Source organism: Mauremys reevesii, linkage group 5 (genome assembly GCF_016161935.1).
Source record: "Mauremys reevesii isolate NIE-2019 linkage group 5, ASM1616193v1, whole genome shotgun sequence".
NCBI lineage: Eukaryota > Metazoa > Chordata > Testudines > Geoemydidae > Mauremys > Mauremys reevesii.
Window position 1 is genome coordinate 132,900,437 of NC_052627.1, and position 25,835 is coordinate 132,926,271.

At 41.4% G+C, this 25,835-nt stretch overlaps 1 protein-coding gene and 1 long non-coding RNA gene across 5 annotated transcripts in view; one reads left to right on the forward strand and one right to left on the reverse strand.

Moving 5' to 3' along the window:
- Positions 1-499: 499 nt before the first annotated feature.
- On the reverse strand, positions 500-3,350 carry LOC120406595. The gene is made up of 3 exons (XR_005599382.1): positions 2,974-3,350; positions 1,711-1,777; positions 500-1,555 (listed from the first exon to the last, which is right to left on the reverse strand). It is a non-coding gene; the product is annotated as an uncharacterized LOC120406595 (long non-coding RNA).
- Positions 3,351-9,040: 5,690 nt separating this feature from the next.
- The window catches only part of ATRN (attractin), a 231,779-nt gene continuing 214,984 nt past the window's right edge, over positions 9,041-25,835 (forward strand). Inside the window, exon 1 of one of the 4 annotated variants that reach the window (XM_039540648.1) lies at positions 9,041-9,737. In XM_039540648.1, the coding sequence (XP_039396582.1) occupies positions 9,460-9,737 (278 nt within the window). In that variant the 5' untranslated portion in view covers positions 9,041-9,459. Of the gene's footprint in view, positions 9,738-22,144; positions 22,176-25,835 lie in introns of those variants that run through there. The other 3 variants (XM_039540651.1, XM_039540652.1, XM_039540650.1) reach the window with 3 other exon arrangements.

Consider the following 25,835-nt stretch of genomic DNA (forward strand, 5'->3'; position numbering starts at 1 on the left):
TAGGTTGGATATTGGGAAAAACATTTTCACTCGGTACGTGGTGAAGCACTGGAATGGGTTACCTAGGGAGGTGGTGGAATCTCCTTCCTGAGAGGTTTTTAAGGTCAGGCTTGACAAAGCCCTAGCTGGGATGATTTAGTTGGGGATTGGTCTTGCTTTGAGCAGGGGGTTGGACTAGATGACCTCCTGAGGTCCCTTCCAACCCTGATATTCTATGATTCTGTGATTCTAATGAATCTGAATGCCTTTCATTATCTTCCACTGAATCTTTTTTTGGGGGGGAGAGATGGGAAAGAAGGTGCTTTTTAATGCAATTTAGGCTTTCTTCAGGGGTTATCTAACTTCTGATTGTTAGCTAATAGTCTGAAAATTACTTATTGCAGTTGGGACTTCAAAGTCTGTTCTAGCAGAAGACAGCATGATGTATAAAGCACATGCTTGCCAAAAAACCCAACAACTTAGAATTGGACAATTAGAATTTAAGGAAGTGTGGCTCACAGACAAAGCCTTTATTCTTGCAATACCGGAATTCAAGATTATTATAAGTACTTCTTGTTCGCTTTGTGGTATTTCTCTGAGAATATTCATCAGTTGCAGCCCATTGAGTTGACTTTTTGTTACTGAGTAGCGTAATCCATTTACTTTTAACTCTTTGCAGAATAATAAGACTCTTAAAAACAGAGGCAAGTCTTTTTCAGAATGTGGAAGAGTTGGTGAGTAATGGTTTTAGCACAGGACTGGCATTCTTTACTCCAGGGTTCCATTCACAGATCTGCTACTGACTTGCTGTATCATCTCTGGGAAGGCATATATATTGTTAAGTATTTGCTACTTTTATATACCTTTGCTTTTTAGGTGCCCAATTTGTGAGAATTAGGGACTGATCTTCAGAGCACTCACAGCTCCCCGTGGAAGCCAAATGAAGTTGCATGGGCCCACACCTCTGAAAATCTGGCCCCATGTGGCTGAAGATGGACACCCAAAATTGAAGGCATTCAGAATTAGTGGACACTTGTGAACATTTAGGCCTTGACTTTAGTATAGTCCGTGCAGAGCTCAAACTGACTGAATTCTGCCAGTGTCACTGCTGCTGAATTCCTGCAAATTTTGGTGCCCACAAGATAAGGAGGGTCAGGCTTGGTCAATACATAGATGGGAAACCTACAAGGAAAACACAGGTGCTGTAGGAAGAAGTAGTGTTGGTGACTCAGCCACTGGTATTCCTTTTCGATCATAATTGATCCAACACCTCATTGTGGTGTTAGGAGCATTGTACTATTGAAGGCACTGTCTTCTGAATAAGATATAAAACTAAGGTCCTAACAACTTGTGATTGTTAGAGATCCTACTGAAATTCATGCAAGAATAGGTTTGTTTAACTACGTTTCATTTTGGTAATTATATTCTGTCTACCTACAATTTCCACTGCAGTTCTGAAGAAGTATGATATTTTTCACTGATTGACCTAACTTGCATAGTTCTGATATGCACCAGTTGTTACCATCAACCCCAGAGATGACAGCATTTCAGGGTGAATCCAAAGTATTTCAAAATCCTGTTGAATAGAAGGTGCTTTATTATTTTTCAGCTATTCATTATTATTATTATGTCTAAATTTCACTGACATTTGATTAATTAACGTAATTTCATAGTTATATGTGCATTTCTCATTAATTATATTTTCTAAGAGTCTTTGACAATTATACTCACAATTAAAGAAAGGAAAGGTAAGGTCAAATGAGACCTCTTGCAATATCTTGGGTTATGCATAAGTTCACTGTAATGAGAGACCAGTGTGTTGTCAAATATACTTGCAATGAGGTTTCCATGTAGATAAATAGAAAATAGGGAATTCTGATCTCACTCCCATTGGTTTTACACTGATGCAATTCCACTGACTTCAGTGGATATGCCCCTGATTTATACCAGAGTAAGAGAGAGCAGAATTAGTGCCAAGACGGTGTATTACATACTACAACAGAGACAAAACTAGAGCAACAGTGAGCTGTTTGCAAGAAATCTTAATGCTGAGAAAAATCCCAAAGCTCTTCGTCAAACTACTGAAACAAAACTTTGGAGGAAAATAACCTGTCTGCCTGTTACTCTGAAGCCTAGAATATCTGTCACCCTCCACCTTAGTACCACAACCCTATTCCTAGACCCAGTGCAGAGGAGAGGTCAGTATGGATGGAGAAGAAGCCTGCCTCCTCACTCACCCTGGGCAGCAGGGTCTCTTGTGCCTGGCAGGGCTGGGTCCTGTTCCCCACTCTGGGTGTTCCAGATCACAGTGCTGCTCAGGTTTGGCCTGCCCACCCCCAGCATGACACAGAGGCAGCTGGGCCAAACCTGAGCCTGCTGTGACCCCGCACACCTGGACGCAATGCCAAGAGCAGGATGCCAGGTCCAGCCCCATGGGACACAGGAGCTGCCACTGTGTGGTGCATCACAGACATAAAAAAGTCACAGACAATAGGAAAATCATGCTATCTGTTACTTTTTCCCCACTCTGACAAACCTGCCGCCTTAATGGTTGACCAGTACTTGTCCTTCAAAGCTAACTGGGTATTTCAAGTAAATATTGTTTACGGACTAGGAGAGGCCCGATACTGCAGAGTTCAGATTCAGGTCCAAAATCTGGTGGTGGCTTTAGGGGGAGTGAGGTTGCTGTTTGGATCCTGGGTTTTTGTTTAGCTCCATCTCTAGTGGGGGCCTCAATCTTTATATTGGTGGAGAGGATGAGAATATTGCTGTCATTGGGCATGAGCCCTAGTTTTGGTGAGAAACTGGAATCCAGGACTACTAAGATGATAATATCCATGTCCCAGTGAGCTTCCAGTTTTAAGGTCTGATTCTCTCATTCTTACTCATAAAATACTTACTCACATGAGTATGAGCCCAATAGGACTACTCAAAATAAGGAAAAGTATCAGAATTATCCCCCAAATTAAGCCATATAATATCCTCATTACTCACCCCAGTCAAGATACAAGTGACTCAGGCTGTTGTTTGGGCAACAGCATCTCCTTTCTTGCTACCTTCTGCATCCTGGAAGGGGTGAGACTTTGGCTGGTGGAGCAAGGAACTGCCTTAAAGTGGTCAAACAGTCCTACAGCCACATGACAATACCTTTGCCACAAATATGGCATCTGGCTGTTGCCATGAATGTATTCCTACAGCTATGTTGAGGTTCTAGGAGCAGAAGGAACTTCTGCACATATAGCAAGACACATATGGGGTGCTATCTGTCTTCTGTTATTCAAACAGCAGAAGGATGTTTCTGAGTAATATGTCTTTATCGGGAACAGGACAGAATGTTGGAATCAGAATATTCTGTGGCAGTTGGGTGTGACCGTTACTAGAAGGGACAGAATGCTCAGAGCCAAAGGTTCCATGGCAGTTGGATGTGACTATTACCAGAAGGGATAGAATGCTCAGAGCAGAAGGTTCCATAGCAGTTGGGTGTGACCATTACCAGAAAGGACAGAATGCTCAGAGCCGAAGGTTCCATGGCAGTTGGGCATGACTGTTGGAGGCCCCTTTAATAGAAGGGCTGGAATTCTGGGAGCACAAGGTTCCATGGCAGTTGAGGGTGAGAGTCAGGAGATGGCTTCTTGCAACTGAGGAGAAAAGCTGCTCTGAATGGGTTGCTGACAAGGAATGAAAAGCTACTGAAGTTAGGTGACACACCAGTCAGCGGTAGCTGGTCCCAATGTCTAATAACTTGAGAAGGGAGTTATATTTGTTTTGTTTCCACGGGAGAGGTAATGGAGATAAGAGGACACAACAAGGAAAGGGTCATTGCAAAACCATTCCTCTCTCAAAGGAGGGAAAGATTCATTAACACAGTGGTGAGCATGCAGTAGTTACAATTTCTTGTGATCTTGACACCCAGACACCATGGTGACTGACACACAAGTTAGACAGGTTTCAGAGTGGTAGCCCTGTTAGTCTGTATCAGCAAAAAGAATGAGGAGTACTTGTGGCACCTTAGAGACTAACACATTTATTTGAGCATAAGCTTTCATGGGCTAAAACCCACTTAATCGGATGCATACAGTGGAAAATACAGTAGGAAGATATATATACACAGAGGACAGATTAGACAGACTGGGAGTCAGCTTCCCAAAGCATTTCCACTGTTTGCTTCTCTCCCTGATATTCAGCTCAGCTGCGACTCAGCCCCTGTGGGTGAAATACTGGCCCTGTTAAAGTCAGCAGTTTTGTTGTTGACTTTGAGGGGGCCATAATTTCACCCCAAGTATCTATTTTTACAACAACATAGTCTCTGGCTATCTTGTCCTTGTGCATCTCAGGAGGAGAAGTAACTTGACCTGCACCCTGAATAAAGAGGTGACATTTAATTGCAAATATAGATACAGTGATCAGCTTCATAAGGGCTTAAAGTCTCTAGAGAGTGAGAAAAAGAGTTAGTGTAGTTCATCATTATAAGCATATTGTTGGTGATGCTTGTTCACAGAAGCAATTGAGTTTAATAGTCTGGGGAAATGTCCATGTAATAACCAGTTACTGATTTAAAATTCTGTATAGAGATAAGTGAGGATAACTGAGGAGTATGCTGTTCTAATGCAGGTCTATGTCCTGGTATCTTGGGCTCTCCCATTCCTAAATGTAATAATCACACTGAATGTGGTTTATAGCAACAGCATAGTCCTTCTGTACCTATTGCCAAACAAGAGTGTTTTAAACAGTTCAATATGTCTATTAGTAAATATCTCTCCTCAGAAAAAAAAAATAGCTCAGTCCAGACTCTGGATTTACTTAATCCCTCCCTTTCTATTCCATATATGTTTGTAGGTAAACTGTTTACCAAAATTGTATGAAACTGGGAACTTTTAATTTTTTTAGAAATTCCTGTCCTGTCATGTAAAAATTGAACCAACCAAATTTAAAATTAAATTAGCAAAGAAACTTTTAAAAATCCTCATTGCTGAGATTGTGTATGCAAAGGGCTAGCAACTATCATGCTTCAGGGCACAATTTGTTTACCAGTTAGGGACAGGAAGGAATTTCTTTTGGTGGTATAGTATCAAGCAGTTAAAGGCATTTGTGATTGTTACAACTCTATCTGAAGCATCCAAGATTGGCCTGTCAGAGGAAGGATACCGTCTTTGATGGAGTAGAAGTCTGTCTCACTATGAAAACTCCTTTGTCCTACTTTTCAACTCAAAGTGAATCTGTAGAGCTGAACTCTTCTTAACTTTTACAGTGTAACTTGAGAGATTCAAAGTTTACTTGATAAAAACAAATCCATTATATTCCAACATGCAAAGTATTCTAGTTACCCAGTTTAAGACATATCTTTTTATTGTCAAATCCAATGGAATTTTCACTGTAAGAAAAACACTTGAGTGAGAAATCCATTATACTAGAGAGAAATACCTAGACATATGGGAGAGTCAGAGATGGAGAGACATCACTCATCCCTTATTTGTTTTGATGTTTTATTTTAAGTTGATGGTATTTTATTATATTACTGTGTTCTAATTGATTTTATTCTCTTGGACAACATCCATGTGTTTTGGCAGAAACAAAAGAATTATCATCTATGACAATTGTAGGCAAGCCCAGACCTGGCGAGTCAGAGCAGAGCCTGAAGGCAGGATCTCTTTAGCAGATGCTAGAACTAGCAAGATCTCTGTGACACATGAAGAGCAGAGCTGCCTCAGAGAAGTTTCCACTGGTAGGATCCCTACGGCATGAGCAGATAGGAGCAAGGTAGAGTAGCAGCATCTATATAGCACACGCAGGGCAGAAGCTGAGTAGGAGCAAAATACACTGCTAGTATCTCTAGCCTGGGGGTGCTTGGTTAAGTCTCTGACCCAGTGCACCTTGGAAGCAGTCTGCAGCGCCAGGAATGTGAGTATAGGGCACCCCGGAAAGAGCCCTCCATTCCTCCACCTTTATAGTATGGAAAAGAGGGTTTAACTGCAATAGCTATCTTAAGTCTCTTACAATTTACTTTATTATCTTTCTTTGAGTGCCAGGACATTTTAGCAAAGAACTTTTAAACTTGTCTACACTACAGGGGAAATTCGATCTAAGCTACGCAATTTGAGTTATGTGAATAGTGTAACTCAAATCAACCATTGATGCATCAATCACCGCTTGTCGATCCCCCGGTAAGTGTAGACAAGCCCTAAGTCGCAAATTTTTATTCTGATGACAGGCTCTGCCACTTTCTCAGGCATGGAAAGTAAAGGATTTAATAACCATGACTGTGTCGGGTAAGTGCTTTGACTGACTAGATTTTCCATTTACATACATCTTTAGATTTACTTTCTGGTGTTTCTAATCAATACCTTTCATTCTCTTCAGTAACCCATTCAGAAACCACATTGAAACCATCAAGTACCTGGTTCAGCTCAAACAAGCGCTTTTTTTTTTTGTTACTTCTAAATACAAATTATCTGTCTGGATTAAATATAGTAATTGATTGACTATTTTATTTTAGATTTTTTAACCTGACCAGTCAGCCAAAGTTCAGGGCTCTGTGCAGTGTTTCCATTAGGAGAAACTGATGACGGAATCAGGTATCTTTGATACAATCTTGTTTATTTACAAAGAATGTGCAAAATCCTGTTTCCCTTAACACAGCAGGAATCAAACAACAGGAAATAGTGTCTTTGCTCCCAGCCCTGAGCATCTTTCAACCAGCACTCAGCCCAAAAGCTCTCTCTGTAGGCTTTTTTCACAGCCATACTCTCAGTTTTTGTTCAGGTTATGTCTAGCTTTATGCTCCTTCTCTTTGTGTTTCTATAGTGTTTTTCTTTCTTCTCTCTGTCTCTTTCTCATACACCTCTACTCAAAACCACACACAGCAAACCCTCTCTGCTCACATGTACCTTTGTTCTGGGTGGTGACATACTTGTGTTTTAGATGGTGGCTGCTATTGTTTCAGATTTCTGGGTCCATAAAGAAACTCACTGGTTTCTTACAGCTATTTTAAATGAAGGGTGACAGTTACACCCATCAGCTTCAATGAAATTTTTACCCAACTCTCAAAAACATAATTCTTTGCACTGTTGCACCTTATTTCAACCTCTCCCTTTTACAGTGCTTCCAAAACTTTCACTTTTGATTTCCCACTTAATAAAATAATTTAATCTTCAGCCTTACCATGCACCTCTTTCCAAATTTAAAACAATGGATTAAATTTACCCTTAATGTAACTTCACTGCTATTAAACAGATCAATGGAGAGCCACCAGGGATGAATTTGTCCCAGTAACTTCAGTGAAATTTAGCCTCTTGTCACTTTAAGTACTTCACATACTTCTCTAAACCCATAATCGAGGTTTTACTTATTTCTAACAAAACCTTTGATTTGAGCTCTGTTTCATCTTCTTCCCATTGCAAATAACAACCTCATTTTGACTAGTCTGTTTAGAAAGGCATTTGTCATCTCACTCAGATAACTCAGGTCAATCACAGCTATAATGATGATATTGTTCTACTTGCTCTTTCTCACTCTTTTGCGCTCCTGGACCAGCCCCTAAATAATGGTGAAGATTCTCAACTGCAACTGCTTTTTTATTCAAGAAAGCCCACAGCATACCTGTTTCTTGAGTAATATCTGTTTTAACTACTCCCAAATGTAGCTATGGGAATTCAACTTCCCTTCCCACTTACAGCTTCTCTGGAATACATTGAGCATTGATACTGCAAACTTTTTGTCTACACAGTAGTAACTGAGGTATGAAATTTGAGAGTTTCAATGTAAAACTAACATACTGCTATGTCTTTAGTAATTAGTGGTGAGCACTATCAATGCAAATACCCACATTTTTCTCTTCCCTTATACTTCTTGTTCCACCCATTAACTGCTTATTCACCTGTTGTTTATTCTTTAAATCCTAGATTGTAAACTCAGTGGGCTTGGGATGTCTTATTTTGTACAGTGTTTTGTGCAATGAAGACTTTAAATAATAAATTGATAAATTGGAGAAGGTTCAGAGAAGAGCCACAAGAATGATTAAAGGATTAGAAAACATGCCTTATAGTGATAGATTTAAGGACCCCTATCTATTTAGCTTAATAAACAGAAGGCTAAGGGGTGACTTGATTATAGTGAATAAGTATCTACATAAGGATCAAATATTTAATAATGGCCTCTTCACTCTAGCAGAGAAAAATGCAACATGAGCCAATGGCTGGAAGTTAAAGCTAGACAAACTCAGATAGGAAAGTATCAGAGGGGTAGCCGTGTTAGTCTGGATCTGTAAAAGCAACAAAGAATCCTGTGGCACCTTATAGACTAACAGACGTTCTGCAGCATGAGCTTTCGTGGGTGAATACCCACTTCTTCAGATAGGAAATAAATAGTAATTTTTTTTACCAGAAAAAGGTAATTAACCATTGCAACAATTTACCAAGGGTCATGGTGGATTCTCTGTCACTAGCAATTATTTTTGGGAAGTTCTATGGTCTGTTATCCAGGTGATCAGACTAGATGATCACAGTGGTCTTAGACTCTATGAATATTGCAACAGAAATAAATATTTTTCTCCTATTGCAGGCTCCATCTCATCTCATCACTGAGTCATGGCTTTCTTGTGTGGACACTTGTTTCTTCCATCTTGCACTTTGTGACGGGCTTTGTAAGAGAGTCCTTAGGATTTCTTCAGCTACTCGGAAGAAAGAAGAATTGTATGAATGGGATGTGCTGCCCTGCAAACATCTCCCCAGGACTGAGCCAGCAATTTGAAAGAGCCAGCAAAATCCAGGCTCGTTTTTGTTCCCAGTGCCTGCTGGCTCCGGGCTTGGGCGCGTGGTGGGGGCTGGGTGAAGACCCCCCCAGCCTAGCACTTCCTTGGCAAGGCTCTGGTTTAACTAGCAGCCAGTCACCCAGGGCACCTGTGCTCCTGCTTTAATCTGACCTCTGCCTGGTCATGTCCCCCTTGCTGCTAAGCCGGTGAGGGGGTGACCACGTAGCAAGTGTGAGAAATCGGGACAGAGAGCGGGGGCAATAGGAGCCTATATAAGACAAAGCTCCAAATATCGGGGCTGTCCCTATAAAATCGGGACAGCTGGTCACCCTAACCGGTGAACGCCAGGCGCCTCCGCAGGGCCCCATCGCGGGCAGCTGGGCGCCCATCCTCTATGGCACTGCAGCAGGAGACGGGCCCCACCCCGCGCCGCTCTGGCCGCCGCTGCCCGCTCTCGATGGCAGTCCCCGTCCGCTGGGGAGAGCGACATGTCAGTGCGCGGCGCGCGGGTGATGACGTCATCGGCCGCGGCCCGACGGGCGCCTCAGTCCTGCCGCTGAGAGTCGGGGGAGCGAGTGCGAGCGGCGCTGCTGAGCAGCCTCCTTCCTCATCGGCCACCGTATCGGAAGCCCGCAGCTCCCTCGCCGGCCACCGTCCGGTCGCTCAGCCCACCGGGGAGGCTTAGGGAGACAAGGGGTCCGAAGCTCTCACCTCTCCCAAGTCGGCGGCGGCAGATGGAGCGGAGCAGCCGGAGGCAGCCGGCGGCAGGGCGACTGGGCTCGCAGGGCGGCCGGCCGCGGCGCTTCGCGGGGCGGCCCCCGGCTCAGCTTCTCCTGGTGCTGCTGCTGCTGCTGGTGCCGGGGCCCGAGGCGGCGGCGGCGGCGGCGGCCGAGGGGAAGGAGTGCGATAAGCCGTGCGCCAATGGCGGGCGCTGCCAGCCGGGCAGCGGGCAGTGCGAGTGCCAGGCCGGCTGGGTGGGGGACCAGTGCCAGCACTGCGGGGGCCGCTTCAGGTGAGCCGCCAGCGGGGAGCGGTGGGCGGGTGGGTGCCGTAATGTGGGAGAAGGGGCCTGGCCTCTTTCGCCCTGGGGATCGCTGCGGTGGCTGCGAGAAGAGGCTTGGTCCCCTCCCCGCCTCCGGGGAGGCAGCCCCAGGGGGAGGAGGGCAGCAGGGGGATGTGTGCGAGGGACGCAGGTTTCTGGGTAGCTCCACATCAAAGCGTAAGGGGTTAGTGCAGGGGTGGGCAAACTGTGGGCTACATCCGGCACTCCAGGTGTTTTAATCCTGGCCTCAAACTCCCGCTGGGGAGTGGGCTCGGAGACTTGCCCCGCTCCAGCCGGGAAGTGGGGTTGGGGGCTTGCCCCACTCCGTGCGGATCCCAGAAGCAGCTACATGTCTCCTCTCCTGCTCCTATGCATATGGGCATCCAGGAGGCTCCGCATACTGCCCCTGCTTCAAGTGCCATCCCCGCATCTCCCATTGGTTGAGAACCATGGCCAGTGGGAGCTGCAGGGGTGGTGCCTGCGGACAGGGCAGCACACAGAGGTTCCTGGCTGTGCCTCCACATAGGAAGTGGAGGGAGGACATGCTGCTGCTTCTGGGAGCTGCTTGAGGTAAGCACCCCCCCCAAAGCCTGCACCCTGACCTCCTCCTGTGCCCCAACCCCCTGCACCACCCCTGATCCCCCTCCAAACCCCTCAGTCCCAGCCTGGAGCACCTTCCTGCACTCACAACCCGTCATTCTCAGCCCCAACCCTGAGCCCACACCCCCAGCCTGAGCCCTCATCCCCTCCTGCACCCCCAATTTTGTGAGCATTCATGGCCCGCCATACAATTTCTATACCCAGATGTGGTCCTCGGCCAAAAAGTTTGCCCACACCGGGTTGGTGGGATGGATGTGGGTATGAGGGCTCTGGCTTCTCTGGGTAGGTCCAGTCTTGGCAACGAAGGGATTATCTGTCATGATTGTGTCAAGGGCTAAGCTCCTCTGGGTACGGTGAGTTCTGGAGGAGATGAGGGGACTGTGGAGTATGTTTTGTGAGTTTTGGCTTTTCTAGGCAGTGGCATCTCTGATGGGGAAGCAAAATCATGTTTGAATGAGGTGTCCAGTTTCTTTGTTAAAGCCAGCTGTTGGGGTGAGAAAGCAAATGCTAGGTACTTGGTCCTTTTGGCCAAGGGTGATTCTTCCTCTGTCTGAAAGCTATCTCGGGGATTGAGGGCAACTGGATATGTGTGAAGGAAATCCATCTTACGTAGATGAACAACATTGAGTGTTCTGTTAAAAAAAGAAGAAAAAAAAAAACTGTGTAGCTGGATCCTAGTTCCCCTTGATGTGCCAGCTGTGAAGTATTTGTGAGGAACATAACCCTGGGCCATGCCAGCTCTTGAAATCAATAGCTTGGTTCTTAAAGTTCTTGCTAAGTCAGTTGCATGACCTGAATGTTGTCTGCACCCTCTGGTTGACAGAGTCCAGTTTGATCCTGAAATCATCATTTGATATTTAGGTCACTTTGTGTGCAACTCGTTGTAGGATGTTGCTCAGGTTTTCTTTTTACGGAGACCATTCTTGAATGGAGGCAGACTTCCCTGTGTATTTGAATTTCATGACTAACACACATGAGTAACTCTGTTCCTATCTAGATGTTAACAATTAATGTGGATCTGGCCATGATTCCTTTATGCTTGTGTTGCAACACCTAGTTTGATGTCTAGTACAAATTTTGGTTCATTGACCTACTAAACTTCTCTCACAGATGTTAATGATACGTAAAGGTTAGTTACATATTTTTTAATGGAAGAATGAATGCCTTAGCTTTAAATTGTTGGCTTCTGATCTGCTTTTTTTTTCAGTGTAGGTTCTTCATCACTGTAGCATCTGAGCACCTTTCTGTAATACATTAAATGATGTGGCTAACAACTCTTGTGCAGGTTATATTCTCCCTCTCTTTCTGAGTCTTTCCTCAGATTTTGTGTGTAGTGTAGTGTTTTGTTTTAGTAGGGTATTTTTTTTTTTAAATGTCCACATCTGCTCAGCATTTTAGAGAAGGCAAGGTCAGAAAAGTGTGCAAGGAAGGTGGTGACGATTCTTAGTTCCTGTGGGAGTTCATTCCATAGTCTCTTACTAGCTTCCAAGGAGGCTCTGTTTCTTGCACAATTGAGCTTTTTACCCTTGTAGAAAATTACACTCTGTCTGAGGAGCAGAATGGTCAACAGTGGTTCTCAGCGAAGAGATGATCAGAGATGTGTTGGGCCTAGGTCATTGACCAAGTTGAAGACAAGGACTGAGACCTTGAATATTGAGGTTAATTTCTGTGGTAAGCCAGTCTAGAGAGCAGAGGACAGACTTCATGTGTTTGAGATAGCCTTTGTTGCTGAGAAGACATTCTGTACTGTATAGAGTTAACTGGACGTGGAGCCATCAGCCCTTAGGAATGTTACCTTTGTCACCTCCTGTCTGGACTATAACAATGTAGCTGCAGTCAGGTCATAATCTGCTAGGATGGGATAGTCTCACCTACCCAGCCAGAGACAGTAGCATCTGTGATTAATAATTTTATCATGTGAGCACTTAGCCTCAGCAAGGAATCCAGGAACATTCCTAAATCATGAAGTGAATTGACCAGTTGTGAGTGCGTACCCACCAAAAAGAGATTGTGCCATGGTTGTGAACTCTTCAGGATGCTTTCTTCTGCCCATAAGCATAACCTCTGTCTTGCTTGGGTTTGGCTTCAGCCAGCTGTTCTTCATCCTTGGTGGCACTGGTCTGGTTGTACATGGTGAAGGATAGTTAGGGCGATGTAGGCTAGATTAACACCATTCTATACAGTACTTTTCATACAAAAAGTTCCCAAAGTTCTGGGTTTGACTTTCAAAACATTCATCACCATCATGGCAAATCCAAAAGGAATGTAACCTCCTTGCAAATCAAGCACCATCTGGCTCAGTCCATAGCTAGTTCCTTCAGATGGTCTGGCTTGATATTCAGTTTATATCCATTATTGGCAATCTGATTGTGCCACTGAAGCTTTTAGCAACCACCTGATTTGTGGCCATGTAGCAGCATTCCTTGTTAAACACGTTTCATAATTAATTGGTCTTCAGTCCTAATACATCTACACCAAGAAAGCCACTGAAACTGAACTCGGAGGCAGTTGCTGGTTTTGACTACAGATATCTTCATTATTGATTTTGTCTTTTCAAAACATTAGTTGAATGAAAATAAGATACTTGTGCACGCAGATGGACAGCTAGATGTATGATTGTAGTTGTGTACATAAAAGGCCAAATGCTTTTGCATGTGCAATTGCATACCTAACTCTTACAAAAATTGCACACTGCATGTATAGGGGACACTCCATCTACCACTGAAATAACAGCTACTTCTGAGGTCAGGTAGAAACTGTTCAATAGTGCTTAGCCCCACAAAACCACACTTTAAGAACTAGCATAGTTTAACAAGAATACTATCATTTTTTTAATTTGCTTAATAGAAAGTAGTTATAGATTACTGTTGATTATTATAGAGTATGTAATGTACTTACATGACCAAAGAATACAATAGTAAAATAGAATTTTCTGGTTGAAAAATGTGGGTAAATCACTAGCTGATTGAGCCATTAGCTAGCAAAGTACTATCACAATTTTCACTCTTAAAAATAAAATGGAACTTTTGGAAAAACACAAACAAGCAAAATATATTCAGTCGCCAAAATGCTGAGTGATACAGTATTGTTGGAACTATTGTCAAAACAAAATAAAAACCCTCAAGCAACAGTTAAAGATACATTGGCAACTTGAAATCTAGTCAATTTTTTTTTAAAGAGTTAAAAAGTAATTTCAGGCACTGCAGCTGCCCTGATTGCATACCATTTTGTTTGTTTTTACTATCATATTTACACTATATATTTAAAAAAAAAAACCAGCCACGCCATCAGGGGCACGTTCACTAGCACATCTACCAATGTGATATATGCCATCATGTGCCAGTAATGCCCCTCTGCCATGTACATTGGCCAAACTGGACAGTCTCTACGCAAAAGAATAAACGGACACAAATCTGACATCAGGAATCATAACATTCAAAAACCAGTAGGAGAACACTTCAACCTCTCTGGCCACTCAGTAACAGACCTGAAGGTGGCAATTTTGCAACAGAAAGACTTCAAAAACAGACTCCAAGGAGAAACTGCTGAGCTTGAATTGATTTGCAAATTAGATATCATTAACTCTGGCTTGAAGAGAGACTGGGAATGGCTGAGTCATTACACAACTTGAATCTATTTCCTTATGAGAACTACCTTTACACCTCTTTCAACTGTCTGTAATTGACCATCTTGATTATCACTACAAAATTTTTTTTCCCTGCTAACAGGTCGTCTTAATTAATTAGCCTCTTAGAGCTGGTATGGCATTGTGTGTGTGTGTGTGTGTGTGTGTGTGTACACTCTTTGTATATGTTCCATTCTATGCATCCGATGAAGTGGGCTGTAGCCCACGAAAGCTTATGCTCAAATAAATTTGTTAGTCTCTAAGGTGCCACAAGTACTCCTGTTCTTTTTACAGATACAGACTAACACGGCTGCTACTCTGAAACCTTCCTTGTTCTATGAAAGACCCACACAAACAGTGGACAGTGACAATACAAGGGGAACCACTAGGTTTACATTACATTGAAAATTAAACATTTTTTCTCCAATCTCTTTGAGTTATAGACATCTTAGGCTATAGTTTTAACTTTAGAATGTACCATTTTTCCAGCAGAATTGTAATTTTTAAATTGACTGTGTCCCTTTTAAGGCAGAAAATCTTAGCTGACACTTTCACCCTTAATTAAAATGGTTTCATCTTCACCAATGTTCTCTGAATGGACAAGGGCAATGTTGGAATTATTGTTATGTATGCAGGATATTACCAAGATACTAATTTAACTTTAAATTCCTTAATATATCCAAACATCAAATGGTATTTATACAATTCTTCTAAACATGCCAAAATAATGAGCAATTTACTAAATGCAAACAGTAACAAAACATTTGTAAGTAGTTGATCAAGATACTTACAAACGGGCTAAAGCCAGGAGTTGTCCAACTTGGTCAGACAGGTATTAGCAATGAACCTCAGGAGTTTATTTTTTATTGCATTTAACAAACAAGTGTGATGGCATTACCAATTATCAGACCTTAGCTAAGCCAGATGAAGGAGTTCAATTATAGCCAATTATTTACTGCTCATAGTACCCAATTAACCATGTTTTATTTCTGTTACTTTAGCCAAACCTTAAATAAGATGATACTGGTATTTTGAAGGGTCACTACAAATTTAACAAAACAACTTTTTTTCCCCTCATTATTTCTTTGTTTTCTGTTCAGTGCTTTGGGTCTCTTGTTCATGCTAATATTCCAACCCAATTTAAAACCATTGTTCACCCAGGCTAAGGTGGGCCCATGTTCTACAGCGGCCCATCAGGGTAATCTGATTGCGGGCCACGAGACATTTTGCTGACGTTGACCGTCCGCAGGCACGGCTCTCCGCAGCTCCCAGTGGCCGTGGTTTGCTGTTCCTGGCTAATGGGAGCTGCAGGAAGCAGCGGGCCGCAGGGATGTGCTGGCTGCCGCAGCTCCCAGTGACAGTCAACATCAGCAAAATGTCTCGCGGCCCGCAATCAGATTATCCTGATGGGCCACAGGTTGCCCACCACGCTCTACAGGCAGTCTCTGAGATTTTGTATAGGTCAAATTTAACAGGAAAGATTGACACATGAAAGTATGGAGTTTTCCCTTGGTTGTTCCTATGCTAATGTAAGCTTCCTCACTTTCATCTGCCTTGCACAAAATGACTAGCACAAATATGTCGCTTGCCGCTATGTTTTTTCATAATTGTCCTAAAACTCTGTTTTTCCCCTCAGTTCAAACTTTCCACCTTATGGCAAATGAGCAATGGCTGAAAAGTCAGAGAAGGTTAAGTGGAAGACATAAGTGTACCTCTTGTGGTGAGATAATGTAACTCAGTTTGGGTCTTTCTGCTTCTTTTATGTCAAACGTCTGAACTGTTCTAGTGTAATTATCTGAGTTGTCAAACACCCATGGGCTCAACTGAAGACCATTGAGGAGAGCAGCATCCAACAGCCTCCTTCCTTCTAAGTTTCTCTGAGAGTTAAGAATTCTGTGGTGTAATAAAAAGGTAATAATTGGAGATATACTAATCTCCTAGAACTGGAAGGGACCTTGAAAGGTCATCTAGTCCAGCCCCTGCCTTCACTAGCAGGACCAATTTTTTCCCCAGATCCCTAAGTGGCCTCCTCAAGGATTGAACTCACAACCCTGGGTTTAGCAGGCCAATGCTCAAACCACTGAGCTATCCCTCCTCCCTCCAGTTGAACAACACAACTGGAGATTTCCTATTTCCTCTGCCAAATCCAAGAACATACCAGTGCCGAAAAGAAAAGGACTGATTGTAAAGACTGTTGCAGTGGGAGATCAATGAAGCCAAGTGAATGAGGGTTTAATGCATAACTCCATAGCCACAGATGAGCGCCGGATGCTGAAGGGAAATACTTATTTATAAAAGTTGCCTTGTCTCCACTGGTCAAGGCTAAAGTAATTTCTGGTTCTTCTTTTTTTGGGTCTCTTCTACTAATTTCTGTGTCAATATCACGCATCAGCCTTCTGAGTCAGTTGCCTCTCTGGATTTTTTCATTATTCCACATCTCCTATTTCCACATCTATTATCGACTTACATGAGCTCATCTTTTCTGGTGAGGACTGTATCCAAATGGGATTCTTAAACATTCTAGGCAATTTACCATCAACCTAAATGACTTCCTCTGAAATATCACTTAAACTACTGAAGTGAATGCTGTCTTCACAGGAGCAGTCTTTAATTTAAGTTTTGAGAAGATCGAGATCAATGATGCTGTTCACTTGCATTCAGTTGAAGCTAAATGTTACCACATGCAGTATGTGTGACAAATTTTACTCTCCTGGTTTATTTCACTAAGCTCTGCAAATTACGAGCAATAAAGGTAAAACTGTGATCTTCACATAATTTGGCTGTGACAAATTGCTCTGAAAATGTGCTGCATATTGAGGGTAATGAGGCCTGCTGGTTAAATAGTTGCATGGGCAGGTTAACTTTTTTTTTTTTTTAAGCTCCCTTTCTCATAATAGCAGGGTGCTATGGAGACATCCTTCTTTCGTTGCTCTTTTGACCAGCTGTATGTCTGTGTTTTCTATGTCTAGAACTTCCTTCTCAATCCTGTATGCCATTTCGCCTGCCTCTTTTCTTTAAATCCATTCTCAAAAATCACTTCTTCAAGGTGTCTTAAACTCAAGCCATTAATACATTAAAAAAGAAGTTAGGAATTAGGATTGAGACTTGGGACTTGACAGAGGAGGGGTCGGGTGATAGAGGAACAAGCCATCACAAACCTTTGAAATGAATCTAAGGGGCGGACTAGAGTAATTTTTAATAATATTTAGCCCCCATCTAATTATGTATTAAGGTATTGCTTTGTACCCCTTGGACTGTCTTGAAAGCTGGTCTTGGCAAGCAGCAAATACAGAATATTACAGTAACTGTGAAAATGTGCTGCTGCATATAAAGTAATTTAATTCAAAATTCCTATTTCAGTGACTACATCACTGTCAGTGATGCTTCGTTTCCATCTTCTGCTTCTTTCTTCTTGCATTTTTTTCCATGCGGACTGATCTGCATGAAATTACCTTACAATCTATTTAAGAATGCCACTACTGTCACTCCTGCATCCATCATCAATTCCTCAGTGTCCACAGGTTGAGTTCGTAATCCCCTCCAGTTCGCCCTGCCTAATTGAAAAGAAAATTCTCAAAATCTGCAATTCCCAAGTGTGGATTTCTTATTATGGCCTTTCTTCTGTCACTTAAATTACAAGATTCTTAGGACAGGTCTTGCTCGAAACTGTGTCGTATACAATGTCAAACTTATTGTTGATGCCAAACGTTAAATGCAGTATTACTACTTAATATAATTCAATACTTGACACCTAGAAATACATTTTCATCTCAGTTTAATCAAGTTGGATTTCAATGTATTTGTACTTGTCTTGCTAAACTTTCAAATCTTAGTCTCCAAGTTTAAATTCCATATAGAAGACTTCCATGAAGAAGTAGCTTAGCAATATTAAGTGCATTTCTGCTCTAAAAATGACTTTGTAAAAATGGCATAATGAGGTTTTATATTAATTCTCTCACCAATTTCCATAACAAATGTATTAAATCTGCAAGTAAAAAGATGTCAGTTAAAAACATAAAAGCCTCACACAGCCTGGGGTTTGAAAGTCAAATTAGATTCTTTCCATCTTGCGCATCTTTACGAGAATAATTCCATAGGCCAAATTATGACATGAGTTTGCCCAGATGTCTGAAGACCATGGAATTGTACAGATGTAGTTAATGGCATAATTTGGTTTGCAGAATCTCAAATATTGGTGCTGTTCAAGAGGGACAGAACTCAGGGTTTGTGTACATTTAAAAGTTTGGTCAACACAGCTATGTCATCAGGTTTGTGGCTGCAGCTATGTCCATTGAACAAAGCTGTGTTGGTGGAAGCAAACTTCATTTGCGAAGGTGCTGTTCCCACAGTGTTGGGGAAAAACTCCTGTCAGCATAGGCTGCATCTTTACTCTGGAGTTATGCCGACATAGCTATTCTGTAGTGTAGACATACCCTCAGTTTGAGTGTTGGATGTGTAGGGTTTGGTAGTTAGAATACACTTATTTTACTTGCAAACTGAGACATTTTGGTATGGAAATTTGAGTCAGTGAATACTGAATGCGAGAATGCCACCCACCCCGAGGCTAAGACCATGCTTTAAAGAGAACAAATCCATTATGCTGAGACATACTTACATTGAAGACAGGTTTTAGTATAGATCATGTGAAAAATATAGTGTGAAGTTTTGCAATGCTCTACTGAGCAGCATTTCTGTTTAAAGGCAAATTTTCAGTATTCTAAAATTTATAGGCAGTCAGATGGGTTTGAAAATTGTTATACCACCTGAGGGCTTGGGGTAGAGTTTGTGGTGCACCTTTGAGGTCGTTTTGATAAGAGTTCCTGAAGTATAGACACCTCCCCCCCCCCCCCCAAACGTGCTATTTTGAATCTTCAGTGTGCTCTAAAATCCACATGCAGAGTTGGATTGGCTTGAAAATGGGTTTTCTAATTGAGGGTATGAGATTGTCTGAAGAAAATATAAAATAATTTAAATGAACGGGTTCCTTAGATACACCCTGCCCCCTCTCCCCCCTTTAAAAAAAACCAAACAAAACAAAAACGCTTGTTCAGTGCATGTCACGAGCATCACATGCTGAGACTGGGTTTAGGAACTGAAAATAGGCAGGCTTGGTTTAGTGAATGACATGCAGACCCCCTGAGGCAGGCATGTTTAGTGAATGTCACAAACAGGAGTCATGATTTGAGGTGGTAGGCACTGAGAAAATGACAGGTTTTGTTGGAATGAGTAAGGTTCCTAATGTCTATTGCCATTTCCATGGATGCATTGTAAGGTTGTGTACATGTGTGGTGTGGGAGGCATGACTGTAACTCTACACTTCCTGGCTTTCTAATGTTTGTGTCTTGTTTATCTGAGTGTATTTTCTGGTGCTGAGAGGCTTCTGTTTTTGATAGCTAATTTTCATATTCTGGGGGCACTGCTAAGCACTCTTAACTCTCCTTTAATGAAATTTTTTTGTTATTGAGTATTTGCTTGAGGCTGAAACTGAATACCTACGACTCTGCATAAAGTGATTTATCTTTAAGGAGACTTTAAGAACACTGGAAAAAACAAATGGACACTTTGTTTTGTAAAATTGTTTTATAAATGTCAGTACAAAACACGTGAGCTTTACAGAGTTCCAAACTTGTTTTGTATTTATTTTTTTAAACAGAGAATAAATTAGGATTTCAGTGGGAAACTGAAACAGAAAGGTTTCAGAGTGGTAGCCGTGTTAGTCTGTATCAGCAAAAAGAAGGAGAAGTACTTGTGGCACCAAAGGCTTTGGCTACACTTACACTTCAAAGTGCTGCCGCGGCAGTGCTGCCGCGGCAGCGCTTTGAAGCGCTAAGTGTAGTCAAAGCGCCAGCGCTGGGAGAAAGCTTAACTCAAAATTAATTGTGATTAAAAAAATTAATCATGATTGATCGCAGTTTTAATCTCACTGTTAAACAATAGAATACCAATTGAAATTTAATAAATATTTTGGCTGTTTTTCTACATTTTCATATGTATATTGTATTCTGTATTGTTTAAATCAAAGTTGATATTTTTGTTTACAAATATTTGCACTGTATAAATGATAAATAGTATTTTTCATTTCAACTCATACAAATACTGTAGTGCAATCTCTTTGTAGTGAAAGTGCAGTTTACAAATGTAGATTTTTGTTGTTACATGATTGTTTTGTTTTTGAGTGCAATGTAAAACTTCAGAGCCTACATGACCACTCGGTTCTACTTCTTGTTCATCGAGTTGCTAAGACAAACGAGTTTGTTTACATTTACAGGAGATAATGCTGCCCTCTTCTTAATTACAATGCCACCTGAAAGTGAGAACAGGCATTCTCGTGGCACTGTTGTAGCCGGCATCGCAAGGTATTTACGTGCTAGATGAATGCAAGATTCATGTGTCCCTTCATGCTTCAGCCACCATTCCAGAGCACATGCTTCCATGCTGATGATGCTTGTTTAAAAAAGAAAAAAAGTGTTAATTAAATTAAATGTGTTAGTGAACTCGGAGGGAGAATTGTATTGCCCCTGCTCTGTTTTATCTGCATTCTGCCATATATTTCATGTTATAGCAGTCTTGGATGATGACCCAGCACATGTTGTTCATTTTAAGAACACTTTAATTGCAGATTTGACAAAACGCAAAGAAAGTACTAATGTGAGATTTCTAAAGATAGCTAAAGCACTCGACCCAAGATTTAAGAATCTGAAGTGCCTTTCAAAATCTGAGAGGGACTAGGTGTGGAGCATGCTTTCAGAAAGCAACACACTCTGATGCAGAAACTACAGAACCCGAAGTACCAAAAAATAAAAAGCACCCTTCTGCTGGTGGCATCTCACTCAGATAATGAAAATGAACATGCGTCGGTCCGCACTGCTTTGGTTTGTTATCGAGCAGAACCCATCATCAGCGTGGACGCATGTCCCCTGGAATGGTGGTTGAAGCATGAAGGGACATGTGAATCCTGCACTCATCTAGCACGTAAATATCTTGCGACGTCGGCTACAACAGTGCCACGAGAATGCCTGTTCTCACTTTCAGGTGGCATTGTAAACAAGAAGCGGGCAGCATTATCTCCCACAAATGTCAACAAACTTGTTTGAGCGATTGGCTGAACAAGAAGTAGGACTGAGTGGACTTGCAGGCTCTAAAAGTTTATATTGGTTTATTTTTAATAGTTTTTTTTGGTACATAATTCTGCATATGTAAATTCAACTTTCATGATAAAGAGATTGCACTACAGTATGTGTATTAAGTGAATTGAAAAATACCATTTCTTGTTTTTTTAGTGCAAATATTTGTAATCCAAAATAAATTTAAAGTGAGCACTGTACACTTTGTATTCTGTGTTGTAATTGAAATCAATATATTTGAAAATGTAGAAAACATACAAAATATGTAAATAAATGGTATTCTTTTATTGTTTAATCGCTTGACAGCCCTAATGTAAACAGTCAGTTTCTGTTCCTTGTCATTTCATGTTGCAAAGAATCTCTAAAGCCAGTTTCCTCTGTTTTGGGGCTGGAAATAGGCTTTTAAACATGTCTGATTTAGTTGACCTTTATTTGGCTTTTTAAGTATGCCTTTATTTAGGAAACAGATATTTTATAAAATCAATATTGTATAGGAGGGAATGAAAAAATCCATTCTGATGTTACTGCCAGTTTTCAAAATGTTTATTGAATGTTTTTTATTTATGTTACAAATTTAGATATAAAGGTTCAATAAACTTTTATTACGTTAAAAAAATATTATTCCCCTCCCCCTAAAAGCCTGATCTTACCTTGGATTATATGCCCTCCCCCCCCCCCCCCTTTTTTTTTTTTTTAAATTACTGGTAATCTAAACCCAGCAAGACTTTTGAGATGGCAAATAAAATATTGGGTCTGATGCATCCCACTGTGTAATTCAGATTATACATGTTACATTAATACAGATAACGAAGTTAAATGTGCCTGATTTCCAAGAGTTAAAGATTTGAATTGTGCTGGAAAAGGAGATTTTATGGTACATGTAGTCTGTAGTTCCTTGTAGTACATTTTTATAACTCCATTACTTTGCATGGTGCTTTAGATAGTCAAAAAAGAGACAGTTTCTGCCCTCAAGAGTTTATAATTTTTTAAGGTGAAGAGAGCAAGAAAGGGGACAGAGAAAGAAGAGATCAAGATTAAAACCAATAAACATGGCATGTGGTAAGTCATAAATTCTGATAATTTTTTTTAAGATAGAGACTCTTGTGCAAATTTTTTTTTTAAACTGTGTTGTCACAGAGTTGTGCATCTGTCTTGTCAGGTAGTGGATAGAGATGTAGTTGGCAGATGTAGCAAGGTTCTAATTCGTCACTGTCTCTGAAGATCAGGAACTGACTCGAGTGGTGTTGATACGCTTGCTGAGGAAGCAGGTGGTTGCATACTGTACAAGTTGGAGTCTCTGTAGTTCTTCCATGTTCAGTGTGTTACAATAAGGCACATTGAAGGTGAGACGTATGTGGCTTGCTGTTGCCTAATTCTCGGAGGGAGAAGAGCAAATTTGCCAGCAAACTGAACATGTAAATTGGTGTGTTTTGACTCGTATGGCATCCGGTCATTTCAGCTTAATTGTAAAGTAAACAAGACGCCTAAACTTTGTACCAGTTTGAGTTGTGAGGTTCTTCTAGTGATGGTCCCTATTGTATTCCACTGAGGGGTATGCACGTGCCCAGAGCTGGAGCTTTTGCAAGTAGTACTGTTCGGCAGTCTGCGCATGCACCCTGCACTGCCGTGGGGTTTCTCTTGAGGTAATAAATGCATCTCCAGTTCCTTCTCGCTGCCACATGGTCCAAGTGGAGCTTCTACTGTCTTATCGTCCTTGATGCATTTTTCAAAAGTTTACAAAAGTACTTTTAGTACTGTTAAAAATCTGTGCTTCCTGCCCCTGCTTGTTTTTCTTTAGCGACGAGCACCAGGATCTAACAGTAGATCTGCGGTAGAGAAGGAACTGGAGACGCTGGCAGCCCGCTGCGGCCTTTATCACCTTGGGCAAAACCACGAGGCAGTGCAGGGCACACACGCGGATTGCTGAACAGGACTACTTTGAAAAGCTCTGGCTCCAAACTCATGGCGCATGTGCCATAACCCTCAGTGAATAGGGACCACACATCTTGAAGAACCTCCAGTTACAGGGAAGTAACTTCATTATACCCGCAATGGAAGCGAGGATGGTACCCCTGCTAGTGCCTTGAAATGTCTTTCTTGTGTGGCCAGCATCACTACAGTTTTGGCCAAATTATGATGTGCAAATTTATATATTTAGGTTTGTATAATTTCATGATTATTTTGCCTTAAGAATTGGATGTCATCATTGAAAAAGAAAACACAAAGGTAGGATGTAGGAAAATGCAAATGTCGTAAAGATTTGATGACAACACAACTTGGGCAAATTGTTGATCCTTACTGACTTAGTTTCTCCATCTACAAATTAGGGACAAGTTAATCATAATACACCTGATAAAAGTATATGAATAATATTTACATAGTAATTTGAAAATGGAAAAGTATAAAGTGCTTATTTTGTATTACAATGATTATCCTGAAACTTTTGGCTACTGTTAGAACAATATTTTCCTATAGAAGTACAGTTAACGTGTAATACGTATTTCTAAATCATTCTCAATACCAACTTTATTGAGGCTTACAAAAAAGGTTTAATGCTTGCTGAAAGTGATAAAATCCAACTGATGTGGATGGTCAGTTAACTTCTAATCTTACTATTGACAGAAAGTTATGATATGGTATAAATGAAATCAAGATCAGGACAGGCTATTAACTTCATGTCTGCTCCTTGCCTTCTAATACTTCTGATAAATTCACTGATAGATAGTAAATGGTGATAAATAGTGTGGTCCAGGAAAAATAAGAAAATGATGAATCATTTTGTCATTTTATGTTATTTTTTTGGCCTTTTAGCCTTGGCTCAGTTATAAATTATGATGTGGTCTCTGATTTTGGGTAAAACCAGAATGCCTGCTGATTTCCCCTGTTCTACTTCCTTGTGTGTGTGTGTAGTTTCTAAGACAGATACATTCTAGTGGATTAGCTATAAAATATCTTTGTTTCCTACTGCTTCTTTTAACTTAATACAAGGGAATGACTTTTATGAATTCATGCCATAAACACTTGAAACATCTAGTGTTGTGGCACTGAAAACATATTAAGCTGTTCAAAGTTTCTGCTGCTTTGAAATTCTTGACGTGGAAGTTGCACATCATGTCATTTTGGTGCATTTAATGCAATGGAGAAAAGCTCCTCAGAATAGGATAAAACTGGAGGTTTACAAGGAAAATGCTAGTCTTCAAAATAGTTAATCATGAAAATACTGTCACTGTTAAAAATGTATTCCTTATTTCCAGTCTGAATTTGTCTATCTTCAACTTCCAGCCATTGGATCGTGTTATATTTTTAGATGAAGGATGCTATGTATCTCAAAGCTCTTTATGAACTTATTAATGTAACCCCGCTGTGAAGTAGGTGAGTACTATACTCGTTTTGCTGGCTCATGAGGACCCTACTAAATTCACAGTCCATTTTGATCAGTTTCATGGCCAGACAGTTTTAAAATTGGTCAATTTCATGTTTTCAATTGTTTACATCTGAAATTTCCCGTGTTGTAACCATGGGGGGGTCCCAACCCAAAAGGTACTTGTACGTGGGTCTCATCTCCTCCCTTTCCCTTCCCTCCCCTCCTAGAGCTGCCATGCAAGGGAAGGACAAGTTCTGTCTCTCCGTGGTCCAGCAGGGACTCACAGCTAGGAGCTCTCTGGCTGGGGCTCTTCAAGGAGCAGGGGAATATCGGACCCACCTCCACAAGCTTCCTCCAGCTGCAGGAACCTCTGGGGCTGGACCTTCTTGCAGCAAGGGAGGCACTCCAAGGTGGTCCTGATCTCCCCCGAGAGCGATCGATTATGCAGGGGAAGGACAAGTCCTCTCCTCCCCAGCCCAGCTAGGTAGGAGTCCCATGACAGATGGCACTCTGAGCAGCAAGAGGGAAATCAGATTTCACGGGGAAGGGCTTATTTCATGGTCTGTCTCACATTTTTCACAGCCGTGAAATTGATAGGGCCCTATTCATGAAAGAAGAACCAACTGTATGACTTTCAGTTCACTTCTCTCACCACTAGGTCTGTGCATCACAAATAATAAAAATCTCATTTTGTGACGATAATTATCATCTTTGCAAAATGGAAAGTGATAGGAAAACTAGAAGCCTTGATTTTGCTACAGAAGTTCATTGTTGAAAGTCTGATCTTAGGTTTTCCTCAAATGCAAGAGTTAGGGCCCATTTTATAGTATGGCACATCCTAAATCTTGTTTTATGTATGAAAATCTTTCATGGAAAATATGATGCCTGACTTCCCTGCCTTACCTGTTAGCTACTAGAGTTGGTAAGTATCAAACAAGGCTATTTCAAAATCATAATTGGAGGGTACTTAGTATGAGTGAATAAGTTGGTGAGAAAAGGCAAAGGGTCCTGAGAGACCCCTTTGTCAATGACCTTGTTAAATAAACTTTCTCTAAAACTAACTGCAAATCCTGTTTAAAAAAAAAAATTTCAGATGTGATTTAGGTGTAAACACAAAATGGCGCATAACAAAGACTGAGTAGTTAGAGGATTCTGATTGCTAGGCTAACACGACCATTACTGCTACGCCTAGTAAGAAATGGGCTGGTTCCAATATGAAAATTAACTGCCATTTGACAGCATTTCAAGGTAAGTGGGATTGAGGGTCTCTTGACTGAAATATAGTAGTAAAGGTTTGCATGTGTAGAATAATACTGCAAAAGCTCTGTACTGTTAGTGTTTGGAATCTAAGAAGA